Below are 19,055 nucleotides of genomic sequence, written 5' to 3'. Positions count from 1 at the left end.
AAAGATCAGCTCAAGGGAAAGAGTATGGAAAGGAGGAGGCTGTTTCTTCCGAAGGACTGAAAATTACCTGGTTCTTGAGGACTGACTGTAGGCCTTCCCAAGACAGAAGCAGGGTACACAGGGAGGTGGCACCAGACTTGGGATACCACATGACAGAGAAAAGCAATCTGATGAGAAAAGGCAACACATGATAAAACGCGTTTAACTTTTCTTTGCTGCCCCTCCCCTTCCCATTAGAATCTAGTGAGATTTCTTTAAAAGCAGTTGCCTAGGCCACCAGGCACGCTTATGGAATGGCAAACAGAAGCAGTCTCCTCCAAAAAGGAGATCGTTGAGGTCAGACTCTATTTGAAATATGCAGCACACAATATACCCTCTCATAAAAAAAGACATAGCTTCTTTTTTTTTTTTTTCCAGTGCAAAAAGGTGTTTTTATTAAAGGATGGAGACAGGACCCATGGGCAGAAAGAGCTGCCTCGGGACCTTGAGGAGAGACTGGTTATATGGGTGGGGGTGGGGGGCATGGCGGGGAGGTAAAGGCAAGGGGAAGGGGAAGTTTCCAAAGGGATTTTCATATGCTAAAGAAGCTACTTGATGGCTTCCTCTGTTTTGTCCTTTTCCTTAAATCTCTGGTTTAGCATCAGAAGAAGAGCGGTCTGTTCATTCCCTAGGACTGTGTACAAATTACCACAAACTAGGTGGCTTAACACAATAGAAATTTATTCTCTTCACTGATCTGGAGGCTAGAATTCTGAAATCAGGGTTTTGGTGGGGCCGTGCTCCCTCCTGTGACTCTAGAGGAGAATCCTTCTTTACCTCTCTTAGATACTGGTGGCTCCTGGCATTCCAGGGCTAGTGGACACATCGTTCTAATCTTTGCCTCTGTCTTCACATGGCCTTCTCCCCTGTGTCTCTGTGTCTCAAATGTCCCTCTCGTTTCTCTTATAGACACCACCAGCCATTGGATTGAAGGCCCACCCTGGTAATCCAGGATGATCTCATCTTGAGATTGTTACCCTTAATTATAGCTGAAAAGATCCTTATTCCAAGTACATTTCCATTGTGAGGTCCTGGATGCATGTATCTTTTCGGGGGACATCATCCAACCCACTACAAGTAGTGACTGCTATTTAGTGCCAGAGAAGCTACTTATGGTGGACACCCTGAGAATGAGGTTGGGAGGAACAAATGGAGAGAGATGTGTCTCCAAGATGTGTCTCCAAGAACAAATATGTCTTGATGGATATGAGTATATTAACGCAAATAAATTAGGGTATGAATGGTTAACTCTACACAGAGGCAGTCTGATAGGCCTGACACATGATACCCTTAGCTAAAATCCTTGCTTTGGGTGCCCAGGTGGCTCAGTCGGTTACGCGTCCGACTCTTGGTTTTGGCTCAGTTCATGATCCCATGGTTTGTGAGTTTGAGCACCGCATTGGGCTCTGTGCTGGTGGTGTAGAGCTGGCTTGGGATTCTCTCTCTCCCTCTCTCTCTGCCCCTCTCTTGCTTGTGCTCTCTCTGGCTTTCAAAATAAATGAATAAACTTTAAAAATCAATGAAATTCTTGCTTTGATGAAACAAGAGCAAAAAGGCCAAAAAGGTGAATCGTCTTCCAAGTAGTAAAAATTTCCTGATGAGTAAATGCTGCTGGAAAGCCCCATCCTAAGGTAACTTGAAGGGGAAAAAGACCTTTTGCCGTTTTTAGAAGTCTGTCTCCATGAACCCATCTATCAGCTTAACTGGACAGAAAGAGGAGGAAGGGCGGAAATCTCTCGGCTCACTTTTGTATTCCTGTGGTTTTGCTCTCCAGGTTACTGTAAAGCCCCAAAAGAGTTTCCATTTGCCAAGCCTACAACTCAGACTGATGAATCTGAGTTTCCAGTTGGGACATCTTTGACTTTTAAATGTTCCCCTGGGTATTTTGAGTCCACGTTTTCTATCACCTGCTTAGAAAACTTGGTCTGGTCCAGTGCCGAAGATACGTGTAGACGTAAGTAACCCCATCCTGGGAGCTAATTCATGTATGTCAAAGCGTCTGTGGGATCTCATTTAATTTGTTCAAATTTTGTAGACATCTAAGTTTGCCCACGGTATTTAAATGGAGGGTGAACTTGTAGGTCAACCTTTCTTACTGCCTGGAGTTTTTGCGGTCTTGACTCAATATTTATTTTGCAAGAATGTCTCTCACAAAAAGAATCAGGGGGGAAGTTTCCATTCCCTGGAGGTTACTTTTGATGGCTAAAACCATGACATGAGTGAAATAGGGACACAAAAGAAAATCACTTAGACCACAGTGACCTGTGCTTCAATAACCAAGATGGAGGGGAAATCTCAAATTCTGAGGCCTTTGATTTAGGCTCGTGGGATGAGAAAACAATTCTCTATCCATATATTTCTTCTGTTGGGAGATTCAGGCATCATCTTTTATTTTTTTTTTTTTAATTTTTTTTTTCAACATTTTTTATTTATTTTTGGGACAGAGAGAGACAGAGCATGAACGGGGGAGGGGCAGAGAGAGAGGGAGACACAGAATCGGAAACAGGCTCCAGGCTCCGAGCCATCAGCCCAGAGCCTGACGCGGGGCTCGAACTCACGGACCGCGAGATCGTGACCTGGCTGAAGTCGGACGCTTAACCGACTGCGCCACCCAGGCGCCCCAAGGCATCATCTTTTAAAAAGCAGTGCTCCAGAGCTGCTTGAGTCTGTAGTTGGTGCACTTCCTCGATGTGGTCAATCCTTTGGAACAATCAGAAATAAATAGACTGTTCAGTCTGCTACACTCCAGACTGAATCGTAAAAGCAAAGGTAATTTGAACTCTACACCTAGTCCCAAATTTTCCTTCTCTCCCGTAGGAAAATCATGTGAAGCTCCTCCAGAACCCTTCAATGGCGTGGTACATATAAACACAGATACCCAGTTTGGATCAACAGTTAATTATTCCTGTAATGAAGGGTGAGTTGAAAGCACTATCCCTGGAAGATGAGTTTCAGAACAACAATGCTATCTCTGACCTACTCCCAACCAGACACACTAGACTATCATCTACACTTCAAAAAGTTGCCAATAGGAACTTCCGGATAGAGATGGTAGCTTGAACATGGGCATATGACCAAAGGAATATAAAAAAGAAATAGCAACAGCTGGAATGCCCAGGTGGCTCAGTTGGTTGAGTGTCTTGACTCTTGATTTCTGCTCAGGTCAGTATCTCATGGTCTGTGGGTTCAAGCGTCGTGTTGGGCTCTGTGTTGGGCACAGTGCAGAGCCTGCTTGGGATTCTCTCTCTCTCTCTGCCCCTCCCCCCCACCTCTCTCAAAATAAATAAGTGAACTTTTAGAAAAAATAATTTAAAAAATAAAATAAATTCTCAAAATAAAAAAAGGAGTAGCAAGCAATTTGTATTTTAACTAGAGGACAGCACCAGGTTCCTGCTGAAGGTAGTATGTGTGAAGCCTGGTAAGATATTCACTGGATAAAAAGGACCAGTCTATTGGGGCGCCTGGGTGGCTCGATCGGTTAAGCGTCCGACTTCGGCTCAGGTCATGATCTCACGGTCCGTGAGTTTGAGCCCCGCGTCGGGCTCTGTGCTGACAGCTCAGAGCCTGGAGCCTGTTTCAGATTCTGTGTCTCCCTCTCTCTCCGCCCCTCCCCTGTTCATGCTCTGTCTCTCTCTGTCTCAAAAATAAATAAACATTAAAAAAAAAAAAATTTTAAAAAAAAGGACCAGTCTATTAAATGAGTAAAAGGAAAAATGCTAGTTGTACCATGCATGGAACATTCTTTAAAAAAATTATTTTTAATTAATTTTGAGAGAAAGACAGAGTACAAGCAGGGGAGGGGTGGAGAGAGAGGGGGACACAGAATCGAAGCAGGCTCCAGGCTCTGAGCTGTCAGCACAGAGCCTGACGCGGGGCTCGAACTCAAGCTCTGCGAGATCATGACCTGAGCTAAAGTTGGAGGCTTAACCAAATGAGCCACCCAGGCGCCCCCATGCATGCAATGTTCTTAACTAAGATCAGCGAGCACTATAGCTGAATTGGAGGACCTTGAATTAGGGGTTGCAAGGTAAATCTTAACGTGACAGCAGCTCTGGGAAATGGAAGTATGAACATGCACAGAGCGGGAACATTAATGAGTTCTTGCTCTGAACTTTTCCTTGGCGCAGGGAACCATGCCAGAAACATCGCCTCAACTTAGAGGGAGCAATTAAAGAATGTGTATTAATTTTCAGTTGCCACAACAAATTCAGAGAAAAAAATAGAATTTTATTGGATTGTAAAATCCAATGAATTTTATTGGATTGCACATATTTATTGGATTGAACATATATTCATTAGACATACTTGGAAGCCATGATCAAAAAACCAAAAGATCCTAAAGATCAAAAAAGAACCCAAAAGATCAAAAAAATCACCACCCACAGTTCTACCACTCATCGTAGTTAATATTTCGCTATGAAGTCTTCTAGCCTTTTTTACCTGAAAATATGCATGTAACCCACATGTCAGTTGAGCTCAGTTACCCTTAGAAGAGAGAGGTGGTTAAATTGGACACAAGTATCAGTTGCATTATCTAGAAAGTATAGGTTTTGCCCTGCTCACCCCTTGCCCCCAACAAGGAGTTCTGACTTCTTAGTTCATCAGTCCTTCAAATGACGGGAGCCCCCAGGCAACACCAGGGACATATCAAGGCAGTGACAGGACAGCCCACAGAATGGGAGAGAATATTTGCAAATCATTTCTCTAATAAGGGTTTGATATACAGACTATATAAGGAAGTCCTGCAACTAGACAACAAAAAAACTAACAACCCAACTTAAAAATGGGCAAGGGATTTGAGTAGACATTTCTCCAAAGAGGACAGACAAATGTCCAGGAAACACATGAACAGATACTAAATATTATCAGTCATGAGAGAAATGCATATCAAACCCACTCCATACCTTATAGGCTGGCTATAATGGAAAACAAAAGTGTGGTGAGGCTGTGGACAAAATGGAACCCTTGTGATTGCTACTGGGAATGGAAAATGGTGCAGCCTCTGAGAAAAACCGTTCGGTGATTCAAAAGTTAACACAGAAGTACCATATGATCCAGCAATTCTGATCCTAGGTACATATCCAAAAAGATTAAAAACATACGCTCAAACAGATACGGGTTTATCAGCTGTTCTCCCTATTTTTAAATACATCCTGATACATTTTATTTTTCCTTTAGATTGATCCATCTCATGGATGTTTTCAATTTCAGTAAGATAGAGAGGATATAATATTTTGATAAAGTATTGAGTTGTTTTTTTTTTAATTTTTTTTTTAACGTTTATTTATTTTCGAGACAGAGAGAGACAGAGCATGAACGGGGGAGGGGCAGAGAGAGAGGGAGACACAGAATCGGAAGCAGGCTCCAGGCTCTGAGCCATCAGCCCAGAGCCCGACGCGGGGCTCGAACTCACGGACCGCGAGATCGTGACCTGAGCTGAAGTCGGAGGCTTAACCGACTGAGCCACCCAGGCACCCCTTGAGTTTTTTTAATATCTGTGATGATAACTACTTTCTCGTTCATGTATATATATTTGTAGATGTGTCGTTTTGTGAGGTTACAATTGGCCAAGTTCTGTTTATTTCAATCAACCACTTTAAAGAAATGGCTCTTAGATTTATTCATCATTTATATTCTATTTTTCTTACTTATTAATTTATTTTAGTAATTCCTCAGACCAGCTTCTTTCATATGTTCATGTTTATAGTCTATAAACATCTAACATAAAATGTTGTGTTCATTTATTTGAAAATTTTCTTGTCAAATAACAAAAGTACTAAATATTTCTCTAAGGACGGTTTTGGCATCAGTGTCCTAGAAATTTTCAAAGAGTAATATTTGCATCAGCATTTATAATGAAGTAGCTGAATAATGTAAGGTTTATTACTACAGGCTGTTAAGGCCAATTAACATTATTCAAACTCGAACCTCAATATCTGTCATGTGAATTTGAACAAATTTGTTAAACTCTCTGTTTCCTCTTTTGTAAAATGGGAGCTATGCATAACATTCACTTCAAAGCATCATTTTAAAGATTAAATTAATTGGGGGCGCCTGGGTGGCTCAGTCAGTTAAGCGGCCGACTTCAGCTCAGGTCACAATCTCACGGTCCGTGAGTTCGAGCCTCGCGTCGGGCTCTGGGCTGATGGCTCAGAGCCTGGAGCCTGCTTCCGATTCTGTGTCTCCCTCTCTCTCTGCCCCTCCCCCATTCATGCTCTGTCTCTCTCTGTCTCAAAAATAAATAAACGTTAAAAAAAAAATTTAAAAAAAATAAAGATTAAGTTAATTGATGCAAAGCACTTTGAAGAGTTTTGGGCACATGACTCAATGATCATGCGTCATTGTTATCCTATAGGTAATCTGCAATGGCTGTTTTACTTTTGTCTTTGACCAAGATCCAAAACTTTCAATTTTGTGTTTATTCTGTGATTATTAATTCCTAGTGTTGTTATATTATAATGAGGGTGTAGAGCTGTTTTGATTTTTTCTATGTGCAAATTCTTGGGGTACACTCTGCTGAGTGATATGATACAACTTTTATAAATGGCTCCTGGAGAGAAAGTTGATATTCTCTGTGAGATGCAAAGTTTAATACACAATTGTGTTATGATTTATTGTTATGATTTATCATATTGTTATATGATTTGTGCCACAGCATCCTATCTGTGAGCAACTTTTAATCATTTGCAGCCTATTGAATATCTCCATAGATTCCCTCTACTCCCAAATACTTAGAAGTCCGTGAACAAATAGGAAGGATGGAAAGAGCACCACCCTCCAGCCCTTAATTATCCCATCCCTGACCTCATGCAATGGACTCTCCGATGCCTGTCTCAGCATGCTTCTCACAGTGTGTATATTTGCTTATAGGGAAGGGAATCTCATGGCTCTTCTTGAACAGTGGTTTCGCTTTATGGCCACCCAAATTTCTAAAGCTGATGGAAGCTAAGGAGTAAGGCTTGAGTAAAATTATGAGTTTCGGAGAGATGGGTAATCGAGTCAGGAAGAATTACAACATAATGGCGATCGTAGCATATTAGTGTCTTATAATACTTTAAAAAATATTCACTGTTTTTTACAGCCACACATAGGCTGGAACCTGCTTCACATTTTTTTTACTGCAGTTCTCTAACTTAGTCATAGTGAACACATTAAGAGCAACCTCTATAGTCAGAAGTCGAGCAACATCCGTGATGTTGTGCTCGTAAGACAACTTTTAAATGTAGGACAGAAAGCAGGCGGAAGGAAACATACTTGTGTCTCTCAAGCTGTTTCTTTGAAGAAATTTTGAAGATTAAATATTTGTTGGCACATTTGAAAGGATTTTACACTATAATCAATGAAAAGTAACAGTAAGTAAAATTCACTCAATTTGTCTACGATTTGTCAACCAAAGTGACTCAATATGCCTCCAAAAGTATTCACTGTCATTGCTATACCCACATAGCTCCCCATCATATTTATATCACTATTTTTGCAAGAGCTGGTATATATTAGGGTTAGATTAAGCTATAAAAGAACAAATAAAATAATAGGAGCTTAAACAAGATAGTAGCTTACTTCTCTCTGAGGTTAAGAACAGGGGCAGTCCTTCAAAGAAGACTGTAAAGTTTCCAACTCCAGGGCTGATAGCTGGCTCCATGATCCACATAAACCTGGGAGCCTTCTATTTGAGACTCTGTGTCATCACATGGCCCAAACTCCAGCCAGCAGAGAGAAATAATGGAAGAAGAGAACACCCATTCCTTTAAAGACACTTTCCAGAAGTTTCACAAGACCCTCCAGGGGCATCCCTTTAGCCAGAACTTAGCCATATGGCTGTATGCAACTGTAGGGAAGCTGAGAAATGAAGCCTTTAATGAGGTGGCCAATGGCCCAGTTAAAAACACACAGTTTCATTACTAATGAAGAAGAGGAAAGGAGATACTGGAGATATCAGTAGACTCTGCTACAAATGGTTACTGTCCTGATCACGTGTCTTGGGTAACCAAGAAGCCAAGTTCTTAGCTGTTCCAGTAACTGCTCACTATTATATGACATTGCATTATATCCCTTACCTTTTACTTAATCAAGTTTAACCCTACTGTACATGGAACACGTGAATGGTTTAGCTGGATATCCTTTGTGACTTGTCTCACAGTAACAGTATAGTTACCTAATCAATAAAAAATAAGTGATGACAAAATGTTCCAAATTTTGTGGCCTACTCTGAGTGATTTGATGGCAAAATAGTTAAGTACCCCTGCCTTTTACATTTAAGGTGTGAAGATGGTTAGCTGTTTCGCCTGCTTCTCACTTTTGAATCTTCTTAGTAAGGCCGTCTTTCTGTCCTTTGAGTACCAGTTGCTTGATCTCTAGGCAAGGTGCTAGAGGATGTGAATATTTCAATAAGGCATCTTCCCTGTTAATCAAGGAGCTTATCATTTCCTTGATGGAAGTGCGCATGAATAAAATAACTCCTGAGGTTCCCTAAAGACCAGTACAAAATGTCCCACGATGAAGGGAATTTTTGTGTTCAGTGGTGAGGCACTAGCAGTAAGCATGGATAAAAGCAGTAAGAATATAAGCTTGTCCTTAGAAATAAAGGACTAATTCGCAGATAGAGATGAGGTTTCTTCCTTGACTTCTCCTGTTTTAATCTGCCTGTAATTTGTAGCATCTACCTGCAATTATTTTCTCATGGCGACTTAAGTAAGAAGTGTAGAGTATAATCATTTTTCATTCTTTGCTTCTAGGTATCGACTCGTTGGCTCCCCTTCTGCAGCTTGTCACCTCTCAGGCAATACTGTCACTTGGGATAAGGAAACACCTGTTTGCAAGAGTGAGTTGAAGTATTTTTTCCCATAATTCCCTCTGCTCCATCCATATCTGCCTCATGTTACGAAGAGGAAATCCAATCCATCTTGCAGAGAGTAGTCTCCCCGATATTTGAAATCCAGAGTCCTATGCTACATAGTTGTCCAGATTTTTCTTTATTTTAGGAGGTTATTTGTCTAAAACTGTGAACCTGAACTCAGGTAAAATTGCTCTCCTTTCCTACTTTGATAGTAAATGCTTCCCAGTGGAAGGCTTTTCCCCATGACTAAATTAAAAGACATTGAAGAAAATAAAATTTGTCTCTGCCACCTCTTAGTAGCATATGATAAGCCCAAGAAGTAGGTAACTCCCTTTCTTATTATTTTTACTCTGAAAAAGGAAATAAGATCTCGTAAATCTTAGCAATTGCCCCAAGCCTCTGATTGTTCTGCGCTTTATCCTTTCTTTAAATTCTTCCAGGTTGTATTTGTTCTTGATTAGTTGACCCTGCATCTTTTCAGTGGGATATTACAAAGTGAACCTCCAAAACTTTGAGGAACGTGGAAGAATGACCGATTGCAAATTGGTAAAATTTTAAGGCTCTGAGGAAGTCAGGATCAAACACACAGGACTGATGGCAGTAAAAGTGGGCACAAACTTCTGGAAGGCTTATGAGCAATATATACAAAAGCCTAATGTAAATACCCTTTGACCTAGTAATTCAATTTCCCAGAGTTTATCCCAAGAAAACCATCATGGAATTTTCCCATGATTTTGGTTCACAGACACTCAATGCAACAATACTTATGACAGTGGAAAATGTTAAAAATCTAAATGTTCAGCATGGTTGGAAAATAGCTAATGGAAGAAATAAAACTTATTAAAAATAAGTCTGATAAATTTTTAAGAAACGTAAAAAGTATACCATGAGGAATTAGAGATTGCCCTTTTTAAATCAGACTGTTTGGCTTTTGCCAGTGAGTTGTTTTATGAGTCCTTTATATTTTTTGGATATCAACCCCTTTATCTGCTATATGATTTGTAAAAGTTTTCTCCCATTCTGTAGATTGCCTTTTCATTTTGTGAATTGTTTCTTTTGCTGTGCAAAAGTTTTCAGGTTTGTTGTAGTCCCATTTGTTGATTTTGCTTTTGAGGTTTGTGCTTTTGGTGTCATGTCCAAAAAATCAATGCCTAGACCAATGTTAAGGGCATTCTCTTCATTTTCTGCCAGGAGTCGTATAGTATCAGGTCTTTGATCCATTTCGAGTTAATTTTTGTGAGTGGTGCTCTTGGCTGTCTTGCCAACTATTAACTGACTGTATAACCAGGAATTTCATTCTGGGATTTCTATTCTATTTTATTGGTCTATGTATCTGTTTTTGTGCCAGTACTCTACTGTTTTTATTACTGTAGCCTTGTAGTATAGTTTGAAATCAGAATGTATGATACCTCCAGCTTTGTTCTTTTTCATCAAAATCGCTTTGGCTAATCTGGGTCTTAGTGTTTTGATTTGTTTTTACATTGTGATTCCAAACAAATTTTAGAAATGTTTTTTTTTCTATTTTCTGTGAAGAATACCATTGATATTTTGATGTGGATTGTACTGAATCTATAGATGGGTTTGGGTAGTGTAGACATTTTAACAGTATTTATTTTTCCAATCCATGAACATAGGTTGTCTTTCCATTTGTTTGTGTCTTCTTTGATTTCTGTCAGCAAAGTCTTGTGATTTTCATTGTACAGATCTTTCATTTTCTTGGTTAGACTAATTCCTAAGTATTTTATTCCTTTTGATGTTGTTGTTAATGGGAAATTTTTCTTGATTTCTTTTTCAGATGTTTCATCCTTAGTGTATAGAAATGTATCTTGATTTCATATCCTGCAGCTTTACTGAAATCATTGGTTAGTTCCAGCTGTTGTTTGATTCATTTGAATTTCCTATATATAGAATCATATCATCTGCAAAGAGTGACAGTTTTACTTCTCCCTTCCTGGTTTGAATGCCTTTTATTTCTTTGTCTTACCTAATTGTTCTAGCCAGGATGTCTAATACTACATTGAATAAGACCAGTGAGAGTGGGCATCCTTGTCTTGTTCCTGATCTTAGAGAAAAAGCTTTCAACTTTTCTCCACTGAGTATAATGTTGGCTGTGAGTTTGGCATATATGGTATTTATGACATTAAGGTATGTAAATACTCCTTCTATACCTAATCTGCCAAGGGTTTTTATTATGAAAGGATGCTGTATTTTGTCAAATGTTTTTTCTGCGTCTGTTGAGATGATCATGTGATTTAAAAATTTTCATTTTATTAATGTGATATATTATATTTATTGATTTGTGTATGCTAAAGCATCCTTGCATATCAGGGATTAATCCCACTTGGTCATAGTGTACAATCCTTTTTTTGTGTTCTTGAGTTTGGTTTGTTTGCTAATATTTTGTTGAGAATTTTTGCATCTATATCATCAGGAATATTGATCTATAGTTTACTTTTTTGTTGTGTCCTTATCTGGCATTGGTGTCAAGGTTTCATAGAATGAGTTTAGATGTAGTTTAGATGTAGTCCCACCTCTGCAGTTTTTTGGAAAGGTTTGAGTGGGATTGGTATTAATTTTTCTTGGAACGTTTGGTAGAATTCACCAGTGAAGTGATCAGCTCTAGAGTTTTCTGTGTTGGAAGGCTTTTGATTCCTGAGTCAATCTCTTTGCTTGTCATTGGTCTTTTCAGATTTTGTATTTCTTCCTGAGTTGGTCTTGGTAGGTGTTATGTTTCTAGAAACTTATCCATTTCTTCTAGGTTATCTAATTTGTTGGCATATAATTGTTCATAATAGTGTCTTATGGTCTTATGTATTTCTGTAGTATCAGTTGTCTCCTTTTTCATTTCTAATTTTATTTATTGAGTCTTCTCTCTCTTTTTTTGGTGAGTCTGGCTAAAGGTTTGTCAGTTTTTGTTTACCTTTTCACAAAACCAACTTTTAGTTTTGTTGATACCTTCTATTGCTTTTCTGTTCTCTATTTCATTTATTTCCACTCTGATCTTTATTATTTCCTTTCTTCTCATAACTTTGGACTTAATCTGTTCTTCTTTTTCTAGTTACCTGAGGTGTAAAGTTAGGTTATTTGAGGTCATTCAATTTCTCAATATATGCGTTTATCACCACAAACTTTCCTTTCCGAACTGCTTACGCTCCGTCCCATTAGATTTGATATGTTGTATTTTCATTTTTACTTCTTTCAAGATAACTTTTTAATTTCCTTTTTGGTTTCTTCTTTGATCCATTGGTTGTTCAGAAGTGCGTTGTTTAGTGCACATATTTGTAGATTTTCCAGTTTTCCCCTTGTTGTGGATTTCTGGTGTCCTATTATTGTAGTCAGAAAAAAATAGTTGGTATGATTTCAGTCTTCTTCAATTTGCTGAGATTTGTTTTGTGCCATATCATATGATCTACCATGGAAAATGTTTTGTGTGCACTCAAGAAGAATGTGTATTCTGCTACTGTTAGGTAGAATGTTCTATATATGTATGTCAAGTCCATTTGTTCTAGAGCATGGTTCAATTCCAATGTTTCTTTGTTGGTTTTCTGTCTGATCTATCCTTTGCTCACAGTAGGGGTACTGAAGTCCCCTACTATTATTGTAGAGTTTTCTGTTTCTCTCTTTATATCTCTCAGTATTTGCCTAATCTATTTAGTGCTCCAGTGTTGGGTGTGTATATTCGTACAATTGTTATATCTTCTAGATATATTGACCCGACCCTTTTATCATTATATAATGACGTTCTTTGTCTCTTATCATTTTTGGCATGAAGTCTATTTTGTCTTATAGAAAGTATGGCTATGCCCACTTTCTTTTGATTTCCACTTGCACAGAATATCCCCTTCTATCTATCCACTTTGAGCCTATGTGTCTTCAGAGCTGAAATGAATTTCCTGTGGGCAGCATGTGTTGGGTGTTATATTTTATCCACTCAGCTACTCTGTGCCTGGTGATTGGTGAATTCATCCATTTATATTTAGAGTAACTGTTGCTACATAAGGACTTACTACTGCCATCGTATCATTTGCCTTCTGGTTATTGTCTTGTTTCTCCTCCCGCCCCCCCCCCCCCGTTTTTGTCTTTGCAAAATGGTGGTTTTCTAGGGTGATTTGCTCATTCTCTTCATGTTTTATGTTTCATGAGTCTATTCTCAACTTTTGCTTTGTTGTTGCCATGTGGCTTACATGAAGCATCTCATAGATAAACAGTCCTTTTTTATGTTGATAACACCTTATCTTCATTCACCTATAAAGCTTCCACCCTTCTACTCGTCCCCTTTTATATTTTTGATGTTACAGTAAGACCAGGGTATATTTTTTTAAGTTTATTTATTTGTTTTGGGAGAGAGAGGGAGAGGGTCGGGGAGGGGCAGAGAGAGAGAGAGAGAGAATCCCAAGCACAAAGCCCAGCATGGAGCTGGAACCCATGAACCATGAGATCATGACTGGGCCAAGATCAAGAGTTGGACACTTAACTGACTGAGCCACCCAGGTGCCCCTCTGTAAGCTTTTATATTATAATTAAGTGGTTAATATGCCATTCCAATATAGAGTTACAGTTTTCTTTATTTTTTGCCTTGGCCAGAGTGCTGTGTACTTTCATCTGCTATCATGTCACTCGTTAACGTCCCTTCGTTTCAGCTGAAGGGCTTCCTTCAACATTTCTTGTAAGCAGGTCTAGCGGTGATGAGCCTCCCTCAGCTGTTTTATTTTCTGGGAAAGCCTTTATCTCCCATTCATATTTGAAGGCCAGTTTTGCTAGATAAAGTGTTGGTGGCTGGCAACTTTTATCTTTCACCACTTTGAATATATCATTCCTCTCTCCTGGCCTATAGAGTTTCTGCTGAGAAATACACTGATAGCCTAATGGGGGTTCCTTTGTAGATTGTTTTATTCCCCACCCCCCTCCACTAACTGCTTTTAAGATCCTTTCTTGATCATTGATTTTGACAGTTTCATTATAATATATTTTAGGAGGGTCTTTTTGCAATGGGATAATAGGGTGTTCTAGTAGCTTCTTAGATGTGTATGTTCAATTTCTTCCCCACGTTAGAAAAATTCTCAGCTACTGTTTTCCAAAAGACACTTCTTGCTCCCTTCCCCCTCTCTTCTTCTTCTGGCAAACCAGTTATATTTGTTTTTCTCATATCGCATAGCTCTAATAGGGTTTCATCACTTTAAAAAAATCTTAGCTCTCTCTCCTCTTCAGAGTCCTTTCTAAATTCCTATCCTCCAAGTCACTAATTTGTTCTCCAATCTGATCCATCCTATTTCCTAAGCTCTCCATTCTGTTTTTCATCTGATTCATTGAATTTATCATCTCCGGAATTTCTGGGTTTTTTTTTTCTTTTAGAGAAATAGAAAACTTTATTGTACATGAATAAAAGGGTAGTTCAGTGGGTGTCTGGTTCTTTTTTTTTTTTTTAATTTCAGTCTCTTTGGTAAAGAACTCTTGTCCATTAATTTTATTCCTAAACTCATCGACTCGTCATGCTGAATTTTCTTGTAGCTCATTGAATCTCTTCATAACAGCTGTTTTGAATTCTTTATCAGTTAGATTGCAATACTCCATGCCTTTGTAACCGATCGCTGGAGAATTATCATTTCCTCTTTGCGGTTCAATATTCCTGTGATTTTTCATTGTGTTTGACAAAATGTATCTCTGCCATTGCATTTTTTTAATATGAAATTTACTGTCGAATTGGTTTCCATGCAACACCCAGTGCTCATCCCAACGGGTGCCCTCCTCAATGCCCATCACCCACCCTCCCCTCCCTCCCAACCCCCATCAACCCTCAGTTTGTTCTCAGTTTTTAAGAATCTCTTTTATGGTTTGGCTCTCTCCCTCTCTAACTTTTTTTTTTCCTTCCCCTCCCCCATGGTCTTCTGTTAAGTTTCTCAGGATCCACATAAGAGTGAAAACATAGGGTATCTGTCTTTCTCTGTACGTTCCTCTGAAAATTAAAAATAGATCTGCCCCGTGGCCCAGCAATAGCGCTGCTAGGAATTTACCCAAGGGATACAGGAGTGCTGATGCATAGGGGTACTTGTACCTCAATGTTTATAGCAGCACTTTCAACAATAGCCGAAGTTTGGAAAGAGCCTAAAAATCCATCAACTGATGAAGGGATAAGGAAATTTTGCTTTATATACACAATAGAATACTACTTGGCAATGAGAAAGAATGAAATATGGCCTCTTGTAGCAACATGGATGGAACTGGAGGGTGTTCTGCCATTGCACTTGAAGTAACACACACCTTTATTTTACTCCAGTTCAACTAACTTGCAATTAGAAACCATTCTTTTGTTTTCCAGAAGGTGGCGCCTTAGCTCAAGTTTTTGGTTTCTCTTCACCTGCAGTGGCTCTGGGCTGCACAGGGGCGCATGCTGGTTTTGAAAAGCTGGTGTAGAAACAGCTGACGGTGGAGTGGGAGGAAGTGTGGGTTTAACACCTGTTGCTCTGTGGGTGCCCACTGCCCACAGACCAGGGGTACTCCCAGAGGTCTGAGAGCAAACCTCCCGCTAACATCGCAAAGCTGATAGGCAGGGAACAGGTCCCTTCAAGGCCCTTTGTTATTCTTGACTGCCTCTCCTTCCCTTTCCTCTCTCTCCCAGGTGCACAGGTGCCCCCCTCAGAAATCTGTGCAGCTGGATAGAAATGGGTCACAGTCACTCACCACTTTCACTTTCCACCTCTTCTGTGAGGGAAGTCACTGGCCCTAAAGAGGGAGCTGGCTCCTCAAGATCCTTCTCCTCTGCCTCTGTCCTGCCTAGATGGGTGCCCGCTTCTCCCATCAAGTTGGCTGGGCCTCTGCAAAACCTCTGTCTCTGGTGCATGTCCACCATGTTTTTCTCTCTCCAGCAAATGTGGGTGGGGCAATTCCCCCCAATTCCCTTGGATCCCAGCTCCCTTGGATCCATAGCAGCCTCTGAGATAACTACCCTCATTGTTTTTCGAAGCGCAGGTGTGCAGAAGTGTAATGTACAGAGGCACCTTTGTTCACTTGTGAATGGCTATTTTCATCTGGATTTTGTTGAAATATCTTTGCTAGAAATCTATTTGGACACCTGATGGGATCGTGATGGAACTTTACAAGAACAATCGGTATAAATAAAACTCAGATATCCGACAAAAACAAACTCTACTTTCCTGAGACATGTAAATCTGAAAGTAAATACATAAATAAACTTTAGATAAACATAAACACATGGGTAAAATCCAGATATGAGAAGTCAATCACTGTTTGACGTCCTAGGACCTTCACTTCGTTTATTCACACAATTCTGACAGGCTTGGGTATCTATTCTTAAGTTCATGCCAGATTCAAAGCATCAGATTAGTTTAGGGAGGGAACTGCTAGAAACAGATACACTAACAGCAGAAAGAAAGGACAGCTGGTCACCTGAAAGAAAGAAAAAAAAGCAAAAGGGAAAAAAAAAGCCTCCCTAGAGCCACTTAAAAGCTCTGTAAAGCTCTGAAAAGCCCTGTAATCAGTGTATCCTGAAGATATTATTGTGTATTTGTTAGTGACACAGATAATGGTCTTGAATTATCAAGAAACGTTTATATCTGCTGAAGGTGGTCATCTGTGTTTAATAAAGATTTACAAAGATTTCTTGGCAACTTCGGATCTTTGAGGGCCAATCTTGTCTGTCTTGTGTCTCAGTGTCAACCCAGGACCGTCTTTATGCCAAACAGAAAGTAGACAAATGATAGTTGCTGAAAAAGCAAATTAGTTACCTTTCAAATTGATTAAAACCTTAGCTACCTGGAGGGTCTTGGCACTTTTGCAATAAACTGTAATTAAAGTCTCACTTCAGTTCGTTCCTTCTCAGAAGAAGCCTTACATACTTAAGTCCACCCACTGTAGTTGTGTTCTCATGGAAAAAATACAGTCCCAGGGCACCCCTGCTACATGTACGATCGTTTTGATTAAAACTCTAATGGGATCTAAAGCTCTTGCTCTCTTTCTAGGAATCTTTTGTCCAAGTCCTCCATCTATCCCTAATGGGAACCACCCCAGAACTTCTCAGGGAGACGTTCCCTATGGAGAGGAAGTTACTTACATGTGTGAACCCCGCTCGGCCAGAGGGATGACCTTCAACCTCGTTGGGGAGAGCACCATCCGCTGCATAAGCGACGGTGAAGGGAACGGGATTTGGAGCGGCCCTGCCCCTTCCTGTGAACTTGCTGGTCCTGCTGGTCAGTACCCACATCCCTGTGCCCCAGCCGGATCAGAATATCTAGGCTAGAATGTCCTCATTTCTGTGGTGACAGCTGTTTTTGCTTGTGAACGTGGCTTTGTTATAAAAGTCAGACACACAGAATTACCTGCTGAGCAACTTAAGAGATGGGTTCTAGACGTGCCATGCTGTGTCCCAATCCGTGGTACTCTGATGATCCTTCCCACGGGGGCGAGGAGTGTGGGACAGTGAAAAGAGGAGGAGGTGGAGAATGGGGAGAATCAGCGAGGCCCAGATTTTCTCGAGAGTATTTTCAAAGCAGTAAAATACAAGTGCCAAAGAAAAAACTCTGTCCTGCCATCTCCAGTACAAGTTGTCTTTATACTCGCTAAGTGGGTGTGCAGAGCAAAAAGCACATGTTGATGGCCTCATTTTACTTCAGACTGGAGGCTACAGAAATAAAGAAACTCCAATGTAGGCACTTGTATTCCTTTTGTTACTTCTAAGTGTTCTGCTCAGCCTGTAACTGCATTTTGGTGACCCTTTGTCTCACTTGTAGCAATAGGAACTCAACACGCCCTAGAGAAGCGGAGTTCAAGGTTGTGCTCTTAGCAGCTCATTCCTTTTACACATTAGTCTGGCATGAAGTGACAGTGCCTGGCACTTGGAGGCTCATCTGTGGCTGTGATTGTCCACACAAGCTCTGTGAGCCAGCGAGGACAGACAGCATGCAACTGGTCATTTGAGATCCTGGTGGTATTCCCAGCCAGTGCAGTTTGCAAGGGACAACGCAGATGGTCCTGCTTAAAGGCTGAGAGGTCTCCATTTGAAGAATCATTCTTCCCAGGGATCAGTAAATATTTAGTGCCTTTGGAACCTGCCTGCCTTGGGTCTCCGTGTGGCTCTAATAGAAATGTTATTAGATATGTTGGCGTATTTGTACTTCTTTGTTTAACTGAATGTCTTTTCTTGTGTTTTTTTTTTTGGGGGGGGGGGGTCTTGTTCTTAGCATGCCCACATCCACCCAGAATCCACAATGGGCATTACATTGGAGAACATCCATTTCCATATCTTCCTGGGATGACGGTCAGCTACACTTGTGATCCAGGCTACTTGTTGGTGGGAAGGAACTTCATCTTCTGCACATACCTGGGAACCTGGAGTCATTTTGAACATTATTGCAGAGGTATTTCTTATTCTTGCTGGGTTTTGTTAATGGAAAATTGATGAATGAGGCTGCTAAGGCTAAACCACCTTTCTGAGAGGATTGTGAAATGAGTATCAATAGAAGGGGGAGAAAAGCAGAGAAAAAGATAGGAAGGAGGCTGCCCAAGGATTCTCAGCTCTACCAAACAAGTAAGAAGAACTGATGGAATTTCCGGTAATACAGTAGACATCAAACACCAATTTAAAATGCTTTGCCGGCTTTTCACTAATAAAATATCTCAGCTCTAAGAGACCTCAGAGGAGTTACAAGTGGTCCTCATAAATACCTTCGAGAGGAGGCTGGAAGCACACTTGCTTGTGAGGAAAACTGAAATATGGAGGAAGGTTGAGAGCAATTAATTACTGGAATTACTGGATATGGGTCCTCATTATAATTTCCAAGACCAAAGGTGAAATGTCTGTTTCATCTCTTCCTTAAAACAAGTGCCAAAACTTACTTCCTTTATTCCTGTCTATGTTTGCGAAACTGGCATCTGACTCAAAACGTCTTTTGTTGGCAATATTCTTTAAAAAAAAAGCCCACAATTGGGGCGCCTGGGTGGCTCAGTCGGTTAAGCATCCGACTTCGGCTCAGGTCATGATCTCGTGGTCCGTGAGTTCGAGCCCCGCATCAGGCTCTGTGCTGACAGCTCAGAGCCTGGAGCCTGTTTCTGATTCTGTGTCTCCCTCTATCTCTGACCCTCCCCCGTTCATGCTGTCTCTCCCTGTCTCAAAAATAAATAAACGTTAAAAAATAAATAAATAAATAAACCCCCACAAAATATGGAA

General features: G+C 40.3%; 1 protein-coding gene across 2 annotated transcripts in view; it reads left to right on the top strand.

The window, feature by feature from the left end:
- LOC132686278 (complement receptor type 1-like) overlaps positions 1-19,055 on the top strand; it is a 68,273-nt gene that overhangs the window by 33,882 nt on the left and 15,336 nt on the right. For both annotated transcript variants that reach the window (XM_078441402.2, XM_078441403.2), the window contains 5 exons: positions 1,814-1,993; positions 2,857-2,956; positions 8,775-8,860; positions 16,852-17,079; positions 18,070-18,246. In XM_078441402.2, the coding sequence (XP_078297528.1) occupies positions 1,814-1,993; positions 2,857-2,956; positions 8,775-8,860; positions 16,852-17,079; positions 18,070-18,246 (771 nt within the window). The remainder of the gene's footprint in view (positions 1-1,813; positions 1,994-2,856; positions 2,957-8,774; positions 8,861-16,851; positions 17,080-18,069; positions 18,247-19,055) is intronic.

This window comes from Panthera onca, chromosome F1 (genome assembly GCF_046562875.1).
Source record: "Panthera onca isolate mPanOnc1 chromosome F1, mPanOnc1 haplotype 2, whole genome shotgun sequence".
Taxonomy (NCBI): Eukaryota; Metazoa; Chordata; class Mammalia; order Carnivora; family Felidae; genus Panthera; species Panthera onca.
This window is presented reverse-complemented; position numbering and strand designations above follow the sequence as displayed.